Below are 14,280 nucleotides of genomic sequence, written 5' to 3' on the forward strand. Positions count from 1 at the left end.
TTTCCCGCCTGCTCTCTGCTGAATTCCTCAAAGCCTTTTACTCTCTTAATTAGCCGCTTCACTATCCCTACACTTCAGCTCTTTTGGTCTAAATCCTATCACCGCCGCCAGGCCTCATTCGGCTGTTTCCGCCTACTACCATCCACGCCCGACGCCGCCCTCGGTTCTTTCCGGATCACCTCAGTTCCTTGTTTTTTGTTCCCCAGTCCCGACCAGCTTCGCCTATTTTCGGCCCCCCGGGGCTTCCCACTCTTTCTCTAGCCCCACCCAGGTCGACACCTTCGGCTCTTTCCGCCTCTCGCGATCTTCCGCTCAGCTCCTTCCGGCTTTTTCCGCCTTCCCTCGGCTTCACTCTCTCCCTTCGGCTCTTTCCGCCGCCTGTCGGGAGAGGAGGGGTCTGTCCCGCTCTCCTCCACGTGACGCCGCCTCCGCCTCCCAGTTCCCCCCTCCCACCTCGCCCTTCCTCCCGCCTCAGCCTCTCGGCTAGTCCGGGCCCAGCCGCCATTTTGTGTGAATTTCTGACTGCGGCGGGGGCCGGGCAGCTGGGGCACCTAGAGCGGGCAGACATACAAGACAGTCGGCCTGTCTCCGCGGCCCGTTTCCTCGCTCCCTAAAATCCTTTTTTTTTTTTTTCAATCCCCCCTTCGCTCGCTTTCCTCTTCTCCCCTTCCTCCTCGCTTGCTCCATCGCGCGCGCCCCGCGCTAATTACACCGAACCACCCACCAGTGTCCGTGTCCCTCGGGTCTCCCACCCACGGGCCCGCGGGGGTGTGTGTGTCTGGGGCCTCTCGCCCCGATGAGGGCCCTGTACCCGTGAGCGAGTGACCCCAGGGGCGGGCTACGGAGAAAGCAGGTGGCGAGCGGCCCGCCGAGGCCTAGGCCGCGCGGCCTACGCGGAGGTCGGTGCAGAGGTGATTCCGAAACCAAAAAATTATATACCCATTCTTATCAGGAGCCCTCAGAGCTGAAGTGTGCCCCTCCCGCCACGCCCAAGCAGTCCTTTTTCGTGCATTAACATCCCCTCCCCCCCAAAGGAACTATGGAGGCCGCGCCCGGGACCCCCCCGCCGCCGCCATCAGAGTCGCCGCCGCCGCCATCGCCGCCACTGCCATCAACGCCTTCGCCTCCTCCGTGTTCCCCCGACGCCTGCCCGGCTACCCCGCACCTCCTCCACCACCGCCTCCCGCTCCCTGACGACAGGTCAGGCCCCCGGCCCGGCCGGGGCAGCGTCCCCGGGGGGAGGAAGAGGAGGAGGAGGAGGAAGGGGGGCGGCCGCCATGTTGGGCCGGGCCACGGAGGAGGAGGAGGAGGAGGAGGAGGAAGGGCGGGGTCGGTGGGTGTCTCTCGCTCGCTCGCTCTTTCTCGCTTGCTTTCTCTCCTGGCCTCATGCGTTTCCCCCCCTCGCGGCGCTCGCCCGCTCTCCCTCGCTCTCGCTCTGTCTTTTTTGGGCGCCATGCTGAGGGGAAGGTGAGGAGGCGCCCCCCGGACCCCCCGCGGCCGCCCGCCCGCCCTGGGGAGGGGGCGCCGGGGGAGTACTTCGGAGGCCCACGGGGGTCCTGGCTGCCCCTGCGCCCGGAGCTGGCAGCCACGGGCCCGCCTGCCCGGCCCCTGGCTTCGGGGAAGGGGATGGGGGAGGGGCTCCCGGACCCTTTTGGGGGAGGTGGATCTCGAGCAACAGCCCCGCTCTTAGGGGTTTGGAGTTGGGGGGTCTCCCAGCCCCCGACAGTATCCTTTCTCCTGGGGGAGGTGTGCCCTGCTCTACGTGGAAAGGTTCCCTAGCTTTCGTAGGAGGCAGAAAGCGGGGGTTCGTTCATTTCTCCATCCTAATGGGTCCTTTCGGTGGGGGCTCTCGCACTTTTGGCGGGAGGTATTTCCTAGTTACTCCCTAGAGGGCAAAATTGGTGGGGGCGGGGATCTCTAGCCCCTTTGGAAGCCCCTGCCTCTTTGGGGGGAGAAGACCGTTCCCTGTGTTTTTCCCCTTCAAGGGAGGGGTCCTCCTGCTTTTCCTAGGTAGGTGATGCGTTTTTATTGGGGAGGGGCAGCTGGTGAGGTTTGGTTTCCCTGCCTTGGAAAGGAGAGGAGAGGAAGTTGGTCCCCTCTTTCTCGTGGGGTTCCCTCCTCTTTCGGGCTAAAAAGGGGCGCCATCCCCTCCGGGAGAAAAACGAGGTTTCCTTGTGCTTTGGCAGGGGGTGAAAGGGAGCGCCCCGTCCCCTTAATCAAGTGCGAAACGGGCTCGCCCCATGCCCTTCTCTGGAGGGTGATAAAGGGACCAGCCCGGCGCGTTTCGGCGCAAGGTTGGGGCCCCGTTTCCCCTGCTCCAGGAGAAGGTTAGGGGTGCAGGGTTCGCACACTTGTTTCCTGGTGGGGCAGGGGAAGCGGTGGCTAGAGATTGGATTTGGAAATGGTAGGAGGGTTTTAGCCGGCAGGAAAGCGAGTCTTGGAGGGAGTGGGGGTAGGGAGGGGAAGAGAACGCGCTGGACAGATGGCTGCCCCGTCGCAGCCCTGGCTGGGGAATCGCAGAGGACCCTCCCTTAGACAGGGGTCTTAGCTAGGGTTTCCCTGCCAGGCACCATGGCCCCCTCTCCCCACTCCCACCTCCCCTTTTCCCTTTCTCCTTCACAGACCATACTTTGCCTTTTAAAAGAAATGCCACCCACATTCAGAGACACAAGTGCAGCAGTTTGGTGAGCTTTTACAAAAAATTTTTTTTTGTTTTGTTCTGTTTTGTTCTAATTAAATGTATCGTCCTGGGAATCGCAGCCCATCGCAGCCTGACTCCAGTTCAAGGAAATAAACAGATTAGCAAAGGTCTGTTCGCTAAGCCCACGTTGGGTTTCCGGGCCCCCTCTTGGGGGCAGGTGCATTACTCAAAGGTGCTTACACGCTTTATTCGACCTCTAAGGAGTTCTCTTATGTCAGAAGTGTATGTCTTACAATGGGTTGGGATGGTAAGTAGCCTCTTTTATTGAGTAATTCAATTATCTCCCTCTATTTGTCCCTTTCCTGCCTGCCTTCCTCGCCTTTAGACCAAAGTGATGCTTGAGAGTGAATTTATATGTTCAAATCAGGATTCTAACCCTGTTGAACCCTTTTAGACTTGCACATCCTTTTCAATGTTTAATTTTTAAAATTTGATGTACACAGTTTTCTCAAAAAAAAAAAAAAAAAGTATTACTGTAACATGACAAAAACCTGTGTAAAAGGCCCATATGTGTTCAAGCCCTCCTGCCATTTCAGTCTGTTACTTTGTCTCCAGCTTTCACCTTTGAAGAAAGTGGATACTTCACATCCATTTGTAGGAGACAAAGTTACTGAATTTGGTTTATGATACTTACATTCAAGTCAATGTTCTCTTCCTTCTGCCCCCACCTCCTCAGAAAAGATTGTGGTTCAAGTAGGTCCAATTTTCTCATTTTACTCCAATGGTGATGGACGTTTAAATTAAGCAAGTCATTTGTAAAGTACTGTTTAAGCACCAAATCTGTAAAGTGTGTCAAGCTTCCGTCTCCTCTCCCTGTCTCCACTGTTCCTTTGTTCGAAAGCACATGCCTGACCGTGAAAAGTTGATGCAAACGTGTTACACGCCCAGCCATAGTGGAGAGAACACTTCCCCAGCCCCCAGTCCCCCTTCTCCTACATATACAAGGAAAAAACAGCAACAAAAATGACTTGCAAAACCAGACACTACTTCTGATGTGTTTTACAAGCATAAGTTCTTCTGTTAAAAGACAAAACACGTTGAAGTTCCATCTTCCCCCTTGCCCACTTTTGGTCCCTGACATACTTTGTTAGAGAAAACTTTTTACCACACAGCCCTCTTCCCCTCCAAAAGATACTGTTTCCTTTTTTCCGTTCTTACCAGAAAAAATTCACTGCTGTTTAGATGAGGAAACATGTAAACTGCAATTAAGTGGGCCACTTGTTTTGTTCTTCCTCACTATGTTCACAACTTAATTGCTGTGGTGATCTTAGGTATGTAAAATCATTTGTGGAAGGAAGAAGTGTCCATCCACACGGTCCAGTATCCTGCAAAAAATGTCTGAAGCACAAACTGAACACACTATCCAGTGCACAGGGTCAGCTGAAAACGAATTGTATTTACTTGAAATTTCCCATCCTTTGTGAAATTCCTCCTCCAGGAGCCAAGTGCAGAAATTGGATGCTAACAGATGAACCTTTGAAGCGTAAAGGGCTACTAAGTTGTAGAAGGATGCTTTTTTAACTTTATTTTTAAAATGTCAGGAAATGGGATTTCTTTTGTAAGTGAAAACTTTAGTAATCATTAATTTAAAAGTATTTACTTATTTAAACACGCTCAGGCATATCAACCCAAGGATTTATTGTTTTTTTGTTGTTCTCAAAGAAATCTCATCAAATCCAAGAAGCCCCAGTAATTATGTGAAACTGTGTTTCAGTAGTCTTTGTTTTTGATATGTCACAGTACTACCTTTTCCCCACCAAACTGATGTACCAGTATTAGTTAAAATTCAAATAATGGATGTTGCAAAAAAAAAAAAAAAAAGGGTGTCACTCAGAATCTCTGATTTAACAGCAGCTCTAATAAACTTGTAATCTTTAAAACTTTTATATTCTCTAGGGAGAGGTTTAACCTGAAAGCAAATAAAAATCTCCCAGTAGAAACAAAATCACTTATGACCATGAAAACATGGTTATTCTGATCATAAACTGCTTTATTTTTTTACTCGCCTCAAATTTGCTCTTCAAAAGGAAAAAACATGGTTTTCCAAAAGGGCCTTTTAAATCACCTTCTGCACTATCTCGCAGATAGGGTTTCGATTTGCTTTGAAGGTTTAAATTTTTGATTCTTGAGAAGCCAGAATTTTTTTTAAGTACAGCTAGCTATTTTAGAAAGCCACTACTTTGGTTTTTCTTTAGCCAGGAAGGCTGATCCCAAGGGAAAATTGTTTTGCACCTATAGGAATGCAGGCTTTCCCAGCTGTTGGCTGGCAAGTCAGAGATGAATGGTTGATTCTGAGTTTCTATGTTTCCATCCAGCTGAATATAGACAATTTCATATTGGGCTGGCTCAGTAATTTGTTGTTGAATAATGCCTCCACCTCCACTCCTTTCTCTTAAATCTTTTCCCTCCCTTCAAAAGAGAAAAATGGATCTCAGGGTTGCCTTATTTGTTGTTCACTTCTGTTAACGTTTGTGTGGTTATCGGGTCTCTAGAAACATCTCTTCGTATAGGCCAGATCCAGTTACAGTAAATAACCTCTGTGATGAAAATCGCTAATGAAACTATTTCCAAGCCTCTGTGGGTAGCTTCAGGTCAAACCATATTCCAGAGAACCTAATTTTGGTCCCAATGGACTTCTGTTTTCTAGTACCAGAGCGACTGGTTCTGACCCAGTTTGGGAGGTTAGAAGAAAATAATTCAGAGCAAATAGTAAGTGAAGTGGCTGAGGTTCTAAACGAGCAAGGCGCTCACCTGTACCTTGGCAACATAACTGCTGACACAACAAGAGAAAAAAGGATGGTTTCGGAGATTTCTGGCACTTGGTATTTAATAAGATGATTCAAAGACCTGGAGGAGCTGTCTCATTGGTGGAGGGAATCCTGTTAAAATAAATGGTTTGAGGTTGGTTTCAGAGTTAAAACTCAATGGAAAGAGTGGAAAAGCTGCCTGGCTGGCTGGCTGGCGTATGAAGTTCCTTTGGATAAGTTAAGGTAAAACTGAGATCATTTGTGGGGAGCCAGAGTTCAAGGATTCGGCCTTCCAAATGTATTGACCTAGTCTTTGCCGTAGACCTCTTTTGCTTTTGGTAGTTCATGAAGATGCAGGCTGGATATCATGCAAGGTTTTTTGCCATGATTTAGTAGCAGTTAACATGGGCAGTTTTTAAATAAATTGCTGACTCTTAATCGTTGATAACAAAATTGAAGACATGGCCTCTTGATTTAGATGGAGTTGCATTCTGCTACTGGAATAATTTTTCTAGCAGTATATAGGTTATTTGCTTGGAGCATAGTTTGCTTTTGCTGGCCAAATTGCTCTGGCTAGAGGATCTTTTTCATGTATTTTTGTTGTTGTTATTTCGCATCTATGTGAACTGGTGACGCAGCTCACTGCTTGTAAGGCAGGTGCTAATGTTTTTTTGAGCATCAGAGGTGGCAACAGGCTAGGAACAGTGTGGGCTTGGGAGGCAGAGAAGATTGAGTTCAGGCCTGGCCCTCCCTGCAGCATGCAGTGGATGCTGAGAATCATGCCCTCCTCTGGGTCAGTGCAGTCAGATGGGCATATGCAGGACACCCACACAATGCCTGGCATTCAGAGAATCTTAGTTTCTTTATCCTCCTGCTGTCCCTGCTAGAGAAAAATTCTAAATAGAATTTACAGTCTGGTGTGTAAGCAGAAGCAAGAATAACATCTGTTTTTGAAGGAAGTCCGTTTATCTTTCACCTCTTAAGTTTCTGGTCAGTTTATTTAATTGCAAGGAGCCGACTGGGGTTGAAACTAAGGGGAAGCCATCTTAAGTCATTTCTTGCCTGCTCATTGTCCTTATTAGAAGATGCTAGAATAGGCGTACTGTCTTGAGCTCATGCTAGCTACCTTCCCCAGGGGATCTTTTGCAGTTAGGATCTGGGTCAGGGCTGCAGCCTTGGTAGGCCTCCTGAGAGCTCGGAAACCCGGACTTTAGCATCTCACCCACTGCTAACTGGTCACGTCGGCTTAAGCAAGTCCTTCACCCTCACCAGAGTCTCTGAGAGAAACGAGCAAGGTCTGTCCCAGTTCTTATATTTTCCCACCCCTTCACCGTGATTTGGCTGAGTCAGTTAGGATTTTGTTCATTCAGCAGCCAGGCTTGTCCCGTGTTTTTCTTGGAGCAGAAAAGTTGTCGGAGTGTTCAAGGAGCCCTTCTCTCCTCGAGACTTTATTTAGAGTTGGGCAAAGGTTGCTACCACCCTTTACCAGGCCTCATGTTACCTCCCCACGTCTGCCATACCTTCTGCAACTTCTGGGCACAGAAAGGGGCTGCCACTGCTACTGCAGCTCCTGATACCCAGCTGCTAGGTGGTTGCCTTAAAATGAGTTGTAAGGTTAGGCTAAGTGGCTCAATCACAGGCAGATCCGTCAGAGAAACCTGGACTCAGCAGCTCCCTGAGTTCCAAGCTGGTTCCCTTGTCCCACTTGTCCCAGTCAAGTGGTCCCAGAAACCCAAAACTCCAGACCTGTAAAGCTTAATACAGCCCGGATACTGCCTGTTCCCTCCACACTGGGCTGGCCTTATTATGGGAGAGAGATGGTGGGGAGTGGTGGGTGGCCACAGCCATGGGAGTCAGGCAGACTGAATGTGACTCGTAAGTTATCCAGCTCCTGAGTCAGTCTCCTGGCCTTCCCAAAGGTGTGACAGTACCTCTTGGGAACCATCATGTGAAGGTCAAAGGTTACCTGCCGGGAGGCCTTGCTTCTCGTGCCTTAGCTCACCTCAGCCCTCCGCTGAGAAACCGAAACGGAGGTAGAGACCCTTGTCCAAGGTCACAGAGGCAGTTAGAACCCAGGCAGCCTGTACCCAGACCTGAGCTCTGTACCCGTCTGCTGTCCTGGATCTGGTATAACTTTTTTATAACGCCCAGCACGCAGGCGTTAGTGGGATATGAAGTCCGTTTATTGATTTGTCTCCTGCATTTGAAAAACCAAGAAATGGAAGAAGATAGAAAAAGCAGAGAACCACAGAGGTTAAACGTGGCTTTGGGATGGTTTGTTGAGAGAAATGTGGAGGAGTTGTAAGTCAAGATCAAAATTTGAAAGTCACAGCAAGTAGGACAGGGAATGGCAAACTTTGGCTCTTAGGCCAAAGCCAGCCCACCCAACTCCTCTTTGTAAGTCAAGGTTCATTGGAACATTCATTTGTTTGTATGGTCTGTGGCTGCTTTTGTGCTAAACAGCGGAGTTGAGTAGTTGGGACAGAGATTGTATGGCCTGCAAAACCTGACATTTTTACTCTTTTGCCCTTTAAGTTTTCTGGCCTCTGCTCTGGTATGATGTGCTTAGTGCCTGGAGTGACTGCACAGAAACCACTGTCATTATTTTTGTTGAGGTGGGAAAGAGTGGGGAGCTTTAAAGTTGCTGTTAGAGAGAGTAGGGGTGTGCTGCTTTCCCTCCACGCCTTGCTGAGGCGTTGCCATCCCTGTGTCCCCCTCCTTCGAATGGAATGTAGACGCCCCATCCCAGGCTTTTGAACCTTTAAATTGAAGGGATTTTCATTCATTAGAAGTAACGAGAGACCTCTTGAAGCCGAGTGTAGAAATGGATGGCAGCTAACACATCCCTGCTATAGCCCGGCCCAAGGGATCTGGGCCCAGACGCAAGTGTCACTTGGCTAAATGTCCACTGCAGGTGGCTTGGATTATTGCCCTCCTCATTTTCCTAACAGACACCAGGGCTTAGGTTTCCTTGGAATTCCAGGCCCTGCCATTGCTCAGGGCCCCAGGGCAGTCCTGAGAAGTGCAGCCTTTCAGCAGCAGAGGCTGGCTGCATCCCTGGGGGCTGCGTCCCTGAGGCGGCCAACTAGCAGCCACTTTCGTCTGCTCGGCTGATGCACCAGTCACGGAGGGGCTCTTGTCATTTACTCTCTGGCCCATCAGGAAGCCCTTGATAAACATTTGGTCGGTGGAGTTCGTGACTAAAGACAACCCCTTAGTGACCTCATTAGAGTTTTAAGTGATCCAGGTGGCTGCCCGGGAAGTGGTCCAATGTCTGTGTTGATGAAATTGACAGAGGGTGTAGCTGAGGTTGCTGCCATGTCTGTGTGGGACATCCCCACGCACCCACCTAGTCCGTACCTGGCCCTGTGCTAGGCCCTGGGAAACTCAGGAATGACTGCCAGCCTCCAAGAGGCCACAGTTGACTGGAAGTTAACAAATAGTTATATTTGTAATAGTTGCAATTGTCAAATTCTTTAGTGGTATAGGAACAAGAAATCTTTGTGTCCTAGGCCAGGCCTCTTTTAAGAGGAAAGTATTAATACTTTGTCTTGGTTAAATGGAACCAAATTGATTCTTCTGAAAAAAATTTATAAACAAGAAGTCCTAGTTCCCAAGTTTCCTGGTCAGATTTCCCTTTCTGGAATAACAGAACTCATCCCTCTTTGGATGAGAACCAGCATCTTTCCAGCTTTAAGCAATCCGACGCATAGGCTGGCTTGAGAAGGTGGTTAAGAAACTTTGTTGCTGACAAGCGAATTTCAGAGGTTCATCTGACAGGAAAAGCTTGGATCAGAGAGATATTTTGTCAAGAACACAAGCTCTTTTCAGAATGAGGGGGAGTGGAAGAAGCAGCTGTTTGAGCAAAGGAAAGGACACTTTTGACTGAGTCCTCTAGCAGGCTGGGTTTTTTCTTGGTCCCCTTGTTTTAAGCTCTACAGAAATGCTCGGCATAAGAGGTTTGTGTGCTTGGACAAACCCCAGCGTGGATGCTACACACTTGGGGGTGAAGCATTCCTTGTAGTGTTAGAGGACTTTGGAATTTTCTTCCCTTGGACTGACGTTGCTTTCTGTCCATCTTGGGATAAGTCCTTTTTTCTTTTTCTTTTTTTGGCTAGGATTCCTTGGCCCTTTCAGGGCATGCTTTGTTCCCTAAACTATCCAAATACCTTTGGTCATACTTCTGAATGTCCCAATTCCATTCATTTGATGTTGGAAGGAGCAGATTGGCTTCTTTGGATGTTGATAGTTTTTAGTCCTAAGCATTTATTGTAGGCCAGGTTGACGCTTGAACACTTGATTTACGTGGTCTCAGGGAATTCTCACAAGAATATATCCATCCTGGAGGTTCCATTACTGCCTTCACTTCACATGTTTAAGGAACTTGCCCAGTGTTTTAGTATCTCACTTTGGCACTTGTGATACTGTTTGAATCTATTTTCTGTACCTATGTCTTATTTTTTCTAACTCAAGTATAAATTTCATGATGAGAGTTCTATTGGCAGTTCGTCTGCTTACTGAATTATTCTTTCTCAGATAATTTCTACTGGGCCTGAGGTTAAGAGCTGGGCCTAGAGTCAGTCCTGGACTCATGTTCCAGTTCTGCTGCTTCCTGCTGTGACCCTGTGGGCAAATTTCTTCCCATCTCAGCCTCAGTTTTGCTAGTCTGTACAATGGGGGTTCTAATGAATCTCTACTGTATAAATTTGTTAAATGTGTTTCAGTGACAGAGGAGCAGAAATGGAGAGCTCAGAAGAGTGGTGCCTGGTGTAGACGTTGCTGCCACAGAACATTAGGAGTGACTATTTCCTACTGCTCTCGGACTTTATAAGACCCTGGGGTACCCAGGCAGGTTTTGTAGTTGAGGAAATTACAGCAGAGAGGTGAGGCTTTGGTGAGGGCTAGTGGAGGCCCTCACCTTGGACTTCAGCTCTTTGCTGGGGAAATGAACTTTTTGAGGACCTTGACAACATCTCCTCACTTAGAGGTTGTCCCTGTTTGGGCCTCCTTTTTCTTTTTTAACTTTTTGTTATGGAAATTTTCTAACGTATTTAAGTGAAAAGAATATCATAGACTGCCGGCTACTCATCACCAGTTTCAAGTTATACACATTTTGCCAGTTTTGGTTCCTCTCACTACCTCCTTCTTCTCCCTTTTGTACTTTAAAGTGCATCCCAGATCTCACCTCATTTTACCCATCATTCTTCATTAGGAATCTTCAACTTAATTTTTTTTTAACATAACCACAAGACTATAATCATGCCTAACAGAATTAACAGTAATTACTTAGCATCTCAAATACCCAGTCTGGGTTCAGATTTCTCCAGTTTCCCCCACATTGACTTCATACCCGGTCCTGGCACTGGACAGGCTGTCTGGCTTACGTTAAGTGAAGGTTTCAGAGCGTGACTCAGGCTTCTCTTCTCCTGTGGCTGGTTTGTGCTGGCAGCTTGGGTGGTGTCTGTGATGTGGGCATGTTACCACTGAGATGATATGATGTCACAGAGCCAGTTACGACCACACCTGAGAATGTTAAGGGAGAGGGAGACACGGTGCCCCCTTGCTCTTGATTTGTAGTTGGTAGTAAGGACACTGAAAAACATGTGCAAGACCCAGAGGTTTATTTCAAGAATTTCCTGCCTCTGAAAATCCCTCAGTGAGGTTCCCCCCCGTGGCTGCTTCACCACGTTCCAAATTGAGGGAAGGACTCGGGGGCCTTCCTCAGGCATGGGCCCTGAGCCAGTTTTGTAAAGGAAAGGCTCCATGCCTTCGCTGCCAGTAAACAGCTGTCCCGCAGGGTCTGGACTTGGGGATCCTGGACTTCTGCATTTAGGCCTGTCGTTAAACATTTGAAGAGGCGGAGCCTCCCTGTAATATTTGTAATTTTGTCCCTAGTTAATGGGTCATTCAGAGCCTACCCAGGCAATTTGCTGAGAGTTTGGGCAGTTAATGACCATAACCCTGACCTTCACATTAACCTAGCTGCCTCTTGTCAAGGGCTCTCATGATCTTCAGGTAATAGCCGCTGCTCCCGTGGGCTTTCACCTTTTGTGTTGTTTTGTTTTTTTTCCCCTTTTGTAAACCAGGTAGATCCACAAACTCAGACCTCTTTCAGCTTCCATCCAACTCTCTTGTCTAGAGAATTTCCATGTTGTTTGACTGCATTTTTATAAGGGACCTTTGTCCCTTTTTCCTGGGACTCAGCTCTCCCGGTGCCCCTTCCTCCTGGTCAGCCACTTGGTTACCTTCTGCTACCACCTAGATGAGAGCTGAGGAAGGAGGGATGTTGACTTGTCAGTTTCGACAGCAGGATTTATTGGGAGAGGATGGTGCACGCACAGACGGGCCAGGAACTCGTTGGCCAGCAGTTAGTAGTGGCCCCCCGAGGCGAGTTGGCTGTAATAACTTCTTTCTCTATAGAGAGAATGCTTCCCGATAAGCATTCCAGCTGGTTTGGGACCACCCGTGTAGAGGTGTGCTCATGTTAGCTGGTTCTTAGTATCAGTAGCTACTGTTTGTCTGGTACTTTGTGCCTGCCCCCCATGTCAAGGGCTTTATCCATGCTACCTCGTTTAGCCTCACAACCTCTTGCGGTAGGTACTACACTTATCCCATTCTACAGATGAGAAAACCAAGGCTCAGGTCCCATGCCAAGAGTACATGCCAAGGAAGATGCTGAACCAGTTGGGTTACTTGGGCCGCAGAAAGCAGCAGGATGCCCAAACCTGCAGACTGGTGGGTGGGGCCGGCCTACTTTGAAAAATGAGGTTTCTCTCCAGTACTGTTTTTGTTAAGCCCATGGTATGTGATGAACCTGACACACTTCTGTGCCCTGTGGAATTGGCCTAGTAGGCATCCCTTAGAATGGACCCCCAGGTCCCTCCCTTCTTTGACCCAAGAATAAGAGCTGATGTTAACTGTGCAAATGGAAACTTAAATGCCCTGATTCTTAGTCCAGGAGGCACAAGGCATTGGCTTCTTCCCATTTCCTCTCAGGCACCAGTTCCAGGTTGGTCTCCCAGCGTGGTTGGTCTCCAGTCCCTGATGGCTCTGGCAGGCTGGCCCCGTCCGAGTCTCTGCCCAGGCCCGTGCTTTCTCCTCCATGCTCGTCTCAGGAGGGTTTGGCACGTCTGGATTGAAATGATTAGCACAGTGGGGCTCCCCCCACTTTTCTTGGGGGATTATGTCACAGTCTATTAAGCGTGCTCCCTCGGTATTTAATCCCACTCTGACATGGATTTTGCTGGCAGTCTGTTAAGTGGCACCACTTAGACCTGGTTGCTGTTTTGTGGAGGCAGCCTTTGTGCTGTCCTGTCAGCGGCCCACAGGATTTTTGCCTCCATCTCAGTTGATTTGATTTTCTTTCTTTCTTTTCCTGTTAAATGGAATCTGAAGAAAATAGACCCTGTATTCATGCAGGACATTTAACTGGGAGTCTCCAGTGTTATCCGGGGGCACTGTCCTCAGGTGACCAGAGGTGAGCCCAGGGCTCTGAAGAGTTGGAGAGTGTGGCATGACCAGATGGCACTGCGAAGGCACAGTGAGCAGTCAAGTGTCACCACCCTAGTGTCCCCTCTAATATCCCGTTCCCCTCTGGAAATCACCAGGGGTTTTTCATCCTATTTATTTTTCAAGCTTCTCCCAAGTCTAGGGGAACAAAGCTTTTAAGTATTTACTATCTAATTTGTAAAAGTTGTAGATTCTCTGTATCTGCTTGGGGCTATACGTATAGATAACACAGAGAATCCCTCTTTAGCTAGAAGTCTTTGTGGGATGGATTTGAATGCTGTACTCCCTGCCTGGGATAGATCCTTGGGAATGAAAAGGCATTCTTCTGGCTTCATTCTTGATGTTGGTTAAAGCTCTCGGAGTTGCTTGAACAATCTTTTGTCCCCTATCCCCGGGTGTTAGATGTGTGGCAGCAGGACAGGGATGCAGGCCTCAGCCCTGGGCAAGACCCTGGCTGCCCGTGCCCTCTGTCCTCACTGTGGGTCAGGGGGAGGGAGTGTCTGGGGATGCCAGCCTGCTCTGGCTTGGCTGCCCTGGTCACATATCACAGAAGCTGCCTTGTGGACTAGGTTTCTTGTCATTTGTACCTTTCCTACAAGGACAGTGCAGAACAGGAGATGCTCAAGGACTGGTACAGAGAAGATGCTCAGAAATGTTTGTGGCATCAAGTAGGCAGTCAATGAATGGGCTCCCCCCTCCCCTTTCCGTCCTCACCAATCGAGGAAGAACAGTGAGCTGAGAGCCAGTTCTGGCTTTTTCCGCGTTGTCCCATCTGTCTGACCTCAAGCAGTCCCTTCACCTACTCTCCCTTTAAGTTCCTCCTGTTTGAGAATGAAAGCGTTGATGGTGTCTGCTGTTCCTTCCCACTCTGACAGGCCTCTCCTGGTCCCAGGAGGGTCTTTCGCTCTTAGTCTTGGGCTTTATTCTCTTTCATACAGGCTTCTGGGCCCACAGGCAGTTCCTGTCTTCCCTCCATCCCTGCTCTGACTCTGAGGATTGTACACCCTATCCTTCTCAGCTTTTTCCTTTCCAGACTGAAGTGTGGAGAGTGATGCTTTTTTTTTTTTTTTTTTTTTTTTGGCTTTTCTTCACAAAATACCGGCCCCTCCCTCTCTAGTCTGTCTGTGGGCCTTCTCCAGCTCCATAGCGTCTGTCTTATCTAGTTTGTCTGTCTCCTTGTTTTTCTCCTGAGGTGTGGTGACCTGGCCCACCCAGTGTTCCCATCAGGGACACACTTCATGTTTGCTCCGGGAACCACTCTCCCAGTGTCCTGCAGAACCCCAGGCAGCTGCAGAAGTTTGCCATGCCGCACAATAACCCCTT

At 48.9% G+C, this 14,280-nt stretch overlaps 1 protein-coding gene across 5 annotated transcripts in view; it reads left to right on the forward strand.

The window, feature by feature from the left end:
- The first annotated feature begins 513 nt into the window (after positions 1 to 513).
- ZC3H4 (zinc finger CCCH-type containing 4) overlaps positions 514 to 14,280 on the forward strand; it is a 38,935-nt gene continuing 25,168 nt past the window's right edge. For 2 of the 5 annotated variants that reach the window (XM_032485687.1, XM_032485692.1), the window contains exons 1-2: positions 514 to 911; positions 1,035 to 1,200. In XM_032485687.1, the coding sequence (XP_032341578.1) occupies positions 1,040 to 1,200 (161 nt within the window). In that variant the 5' untranslated portion in view covers positions 514 to 911; positions 1,035 to 1,039. Of the gene's footprint in view, positions 912 to 1,034; positions 1,201 to 1,325; positions 1,468 to 2,622; positions 2,685 to 14,280 lie in introns of those variants that run through there. The other 3 variants (XM_032485689.1, XM_032485688.1, XM_032485690.1) reach the window with 3 other exon arrangements.

This window comes from Camelus ferus, chromosome 9 (genome assembly GCF_009834535.1).
Source record: "Camelus ferus isolate YT-003-E chromosome 9, BCGSAC_Cfer_1.0, whole genome shotgun sequence".
Classification (NCBI taxonomy): Eukaryota; Metazoa; Chordata; class Mammalia; order Artiodactyla; family Camelidae; genus Camelus; species Camelus ferus.